This window comes from Melitaea cinxia, chromosome 15, assembly GCF_905220565.1.
Source record: "Melitaea cinxia chromosome 15, ilMelCinx1.1, whole genome shotgun sequence".
Taxonomy (NCBI): Eukaryota; Metazoa; Arthropoda; class Insecta; order Lepidoptera; family Nymphalidae; genus Melitaea; species Melitaea cinxia.
In genome coordinates, this window is record NC_059408.1 from 15,408,532 (window position 1) to 15,413,535 (window position 5,004).

Genomic DNA, 5,004 nt, shown 5'->3' on the forward strand with positions numbered 1-5,004 from the left:
TTTATTTAAAAATGTCGATGTGTAAGTTTTACGCTGTGATGGCGCTCTATCCTGTAATTATTTACTGTAAAGAAGTTCTAAACTCAAACAAAATCTGCGATCAACTTTCCGAAAATTTAAACGCCCGCTGCTACATCAAAGAAAATTTGGCCTCGCTGGTTCACAGTCCGAACCAATTAGCCTTCCACTCGGTAACTAATACGCTTTACTTTGGCTTTGACTCAGGCTTGGGGGAGTATCTACCAGCTGTATACAACATTGACACTAAAAAGCTGACTGTTTTAAAAGGAGTTAAGGATGCTTTTGCCATGGCCAGCGATGCGAACGAAGTTTACTTTGGCGGTAGTTACGGCATTTATAGATACAATCCAGTTTTAAAGAGACTCAAGAGACTCGGTGTTAGTAATTTAGACATCTGGTGGATTCAAGCGAACGCGAAGATCTATTTCATTAAGTTCCCAAGCCTCAGATTGTATTACTATGAAAATCGACAAATCAAGCCAGTTCCGCAGTTGCGAAATTCAACTATCAACCAATTTGTGTTCGATTCTGATAACAATATTTTTTTCATTAACAGTACAGGCTTGTTCGGTGTTAAAAATTGTTCTAATAATGTAATACTTATTAAAGATAATCCAAAATTTCATGGTATCGCTGTTGATACTTCTGGTCATGTATACCTTTGCAGCGATGATGGAGTCTATGTTATTGGTAAAATGTTGCAAAAAGTAAAACTTGTTTATAATTTAAGTGGTGTTTTAGGTATGACTTTTGATAAAGATAATAATCTTATCTATTCTGATTCTCATGATATAATTCGACTAAAACCTGTTTCAAGTCAATAATATTATCATAGCAGTGGTAATTGAAATTAAATTTTTAATTAGGCATGTACTTGTTATTAATTACTTGTATATTATTGGTTTTGAATATACAGTTATTATTATATTTTATTTTGTATTATTTTTACCTATAAATACTGGAACTAGTCCAGTGGTAATAAAATGGTCCACAAATTTAAAAATATATCTACATGGAAAATATTAAATAACAACAATATTAAAATAATATGTAATGTATCTACATTATTCCCGAACAAATAGAATTGCCAACGCTTCATGAAACCGTATTTCGTCGAACTGTACTTATTTCAGAATAAAAAGTACCCAGTAGCTCGAAGTATAAAATCAAATCAAGTCAGTTGAAAGTTTCATTCAAATCTATTCAGTTTCACGTGACACGCGAACAAGATACAGTCAGATAAAAATAAAAATATAAATACAGACTTCAATGTCGTTTATAGAATACTCTCCAAAATGTTTTTCAAAGATGTCTTCAATGTATAGAATTGGTTATGTAATAGTTATTTTTTTTTGTATATTAATTTTTTTTTTTTCTAAAATATACAACATCCATCTCGTAACGTTACCCGTAGCTTTTGTTAAAATGCCTTGTACTTGTATTACGTTTATTAACAGCCAATTAATTACATAAATTACTACAAATCGGTAGTCCCGTGACTGTCTAAATCCGTTATAAGTATCAATCAAGGTCATGTTTCACCAATTGACGTTTAAGTTAATTGACATGTAATGGTAACTAACAGATACAAGTTTATATGTTATCTTTTTCGCCATTCAATTTCACGACATTTACGGGATATTTCTAGTCGCAGTTGTGAATTTTAAAGTTGTATTTTAATGTTTACGCGAATTTCACTCATTATAATTAAACAACTTTTTCGGATTTTATCGCGGTTTATTAAGTTTTTTAGATGCCCGACGTTTCGGATACTTTCGATCGATCGAATTGAGAGCCTCCCCCTTTTTTTGAAGACTGAATTAAAAATTACAACGTATAAGTGTATCCAATTTGTCAAATCTATTCATACGATTCCCATTGTCTTTGTAGTTATAATTATTGTTTGTGAACAACCGTGTAATTGAATTGTTTCAAACAATGCTCGCAGCTAAATGTATGTTTGTATGAGAACACCAAAAGGGTCGTTTCGAATTTATGTTATATATAAAATAAGACGCGCAGCGGTCACAGCGCTGGTTTGTGGCTGTTGCGCTGGCGGTTGCGGGTTCGATGCCCTGATCCTTCTCCTAGAAGGGGCCTGGAAGGAAGGCCTATGCCCAGCGGTGGGATTATTACATCGGTCTTAAAATATTGTTGATCTTGGTAATCGATATAATTTTAATTATTATCTTGTTTCTTTTTTGGTTAATAATAAAATATGTCTGTCAATGAGTTACGATGGAACATACGAACATAAAGGTGTAAAAACACAAGCTCATTGAGTATTTCGTGAAAAAAACTATTTTAACTTTTTACACAACATTCACCTTGAACCTGAATAAACTATTATCAAATAAAATTTTTAACAAAAAAGTTCGGTAAAAAAGTTCAAGAAATTACATAAAAGTTCATCAAAGCTTATAAAAATTCATAATTTCCAACCTAAGCTGTTTACCGACTACAAACAATCTGTGCGCACAGATAGCTCTTTTAAACTACGTAATTAAAGGCCCCGACGTTAACTTTAAAACATATTACACCATTAAACAACGCCATAAATTTCAGAAATGTCGTAAAAGGAATTTTAGTTACAACAATGTTACTAAAGTTTTAAGTGATTTGTTAATTGCACTTTATTATACATATATAATTGATTTTTCCTCCTTAATATGTGCACACTTCTAACCGCTGCTACTGTATCGTGTCCAATAACCAAATGTTATCTTTAGCGATAAGATCGCCTTTGTACATCTTGTATTGTATCTTTCTTTATATGTATCTGTATTTCGGTGTACATTAAGAATAAAGTAAATAAATAAATGAACGTTCTAGACTTTATTTGTATGAGAGAGGTTTCAACGCAGTATGCCGGTACTGATTCACAACAAATCGGGAATCATGTAACCGTATGTGTCTAAGATATAAAAACTCTAGACGCAAACATACAACCTAAAAAATTCACCTACTAAACTCAACAATAAGAATTGATGTACTCAGAGTAGTGGTATTTTGATCAATTGTATTAATTGGAATCTTGCATCTATCAATAATTGAAATAAAACAAATTATATTCATGAATTTTACGCAAAAAACTTTGTTGATAATTTTTGATCGCATACGGTGATAGAGACTGCTCCGTGTATGTGTGGCTCCTTTTCGTAGCTATAAATTGTTCACTTAAAGAAAAAGTAAAACTAAAAAGAGGATTCAATGCCTGTAGACATTTTCTATCTGTTTACCTCTAGGCTTTATATGTTATAATTTTTTTAATGTATATTAATATATATTCTTTATTGCGCTTAAAAAACACATACAAAAATATTATTACAATGGCAGTTGGCAAGGGCGAACTTATCCCTTAAAGAGATTCCTACCAGTTTACCCATGGAAGTGAATGAAGGAATATATACATATATACATACATATGCAATATAAACATAACGCTCACGTAATAAATAAGTTTTTTTTTTAATATCGTTTTATACAATTTAACAAATTCTCTAAGCAATATAAACAATTCAGACTTCCCACTATGAAGTAAACATTATTCTGAACATTACAACCTTGCCAATGAACGGCCTTGACTAAACTTTTTGATGAAGGGCGTTATGAGTGAGTATTCATGGGCGTATGTCCAAGCCCGTTGTAAAATATGATCTTATTTTAAGGAACGATATTGAAACGACAGTATAATATATTTTATTGACACAGTCGAAATTGACTTAATAATTTGATTAATTAGAACTTTATAGATAGGATATATTATGAATATATTATATAGGATAATATTATGAAAAATAAAATTAAAATCATTAATTATCATAAATTATTTAAACTGTGAAATTAATTGAAACAAATTTTAAAAAAATTAGAAGATATATTATATTACAAAAATAGTTTTATATAAGCTTTTAAATATCAATTATATTTGTTTTAATAACTTTTGTTACTTGTAATAGTTACGACAAACAAGGTACTAATTGTAGGAACAAGTAGACCGATTTGAAATTTACTTTATACCATGTCTCATTAGGACAATAAAATGGATTGTGATTCGATGGGCTATGCTATATATTGTTATCTTTCAATTAATATTTTTTTTTTCTCTTATTTTGTCTCTTGCTGATTTTTTTGAAATTGTATGAAGAATATTTTTTGCAATCAATTCGGAATTCTCAAACTGGAATCGCATATTTTTTTCTGATTCCTCAGAATAACGCCTGTAATTATTGAATAGCAAATGTGACATAAATGCTCAGTCGTACGCTATTATTTTTATATTACCCAATGTGGGACAGTTACATTGATTTGATTCATTATTATTTGATAAATTTGCTTTAATTTAACTGACTAACAACCGCTCTGGTGTAGTGCTTTTAGGTGCCTTAACACCGGCGGTTTGCCGTTTCAATTCCTAGCTTAGATTATGATTATAACTAGCTCGTTGGCGCAGTTTGTAGTGGCCTTACTTTCAGCTCCGAGTGTTTTGAATTCGATTCCCACCTCAATCTAGGTGTAATATTTGTATTTATATATTTATATATGTAATATTTCTATGTATATTTATCAAAAAAGTATTCGGCTATATTAGTCGACTGTTACGTGTAACCCAAGCATTAAATTGCTTACCATAGGAACAGACAACCGTGTGTGTATATTATAAGATATTTATTATATTTATTTATTTATATTACCGGCTTAATCATGAACTGATTACTTTTACATTTGATTACCACACCAATCCTGCTAAGTTAGAGTGGGTAAGCTGCAGTCTAAAGCTAATTTTAGAGTCGTGCTGACCGCAGGACATTTGAAATGTATGAACTTCTAGGAAGTGCTGTTGAACGCGTACCTATTAGCGTTGACTATTCACCTCAGTTACTCCATATTAATGAAGATATTTCGGACGAACATAACTTGTATGAGGAATTAAATGCATTAGGATATCACATCTATACACATAATAAGTGAATGTGTGTATAC

General features: G+C 30.9%; 1 protein-coding gene across 1 annotated transcript; it reads left to right on the top strand.

Moving 5' to 3' along the window:
• The first annotated feature begins 11 nt into the window (after positions 1–11).
• LOC123660204 (ommochrome-binding protein-like) lies at positions 12–845 on the top strand. Its single transcript, XM_045595305.1, has one exon. The coding sequence runs from the start codon at positions 12–14 to the stop codon at positions 843–845; it is 834 nt and encodes a 277-aa protein (XP_045451261.1).
• Positions 846–5,004: the final 4,159 nt, after the last annotated feature.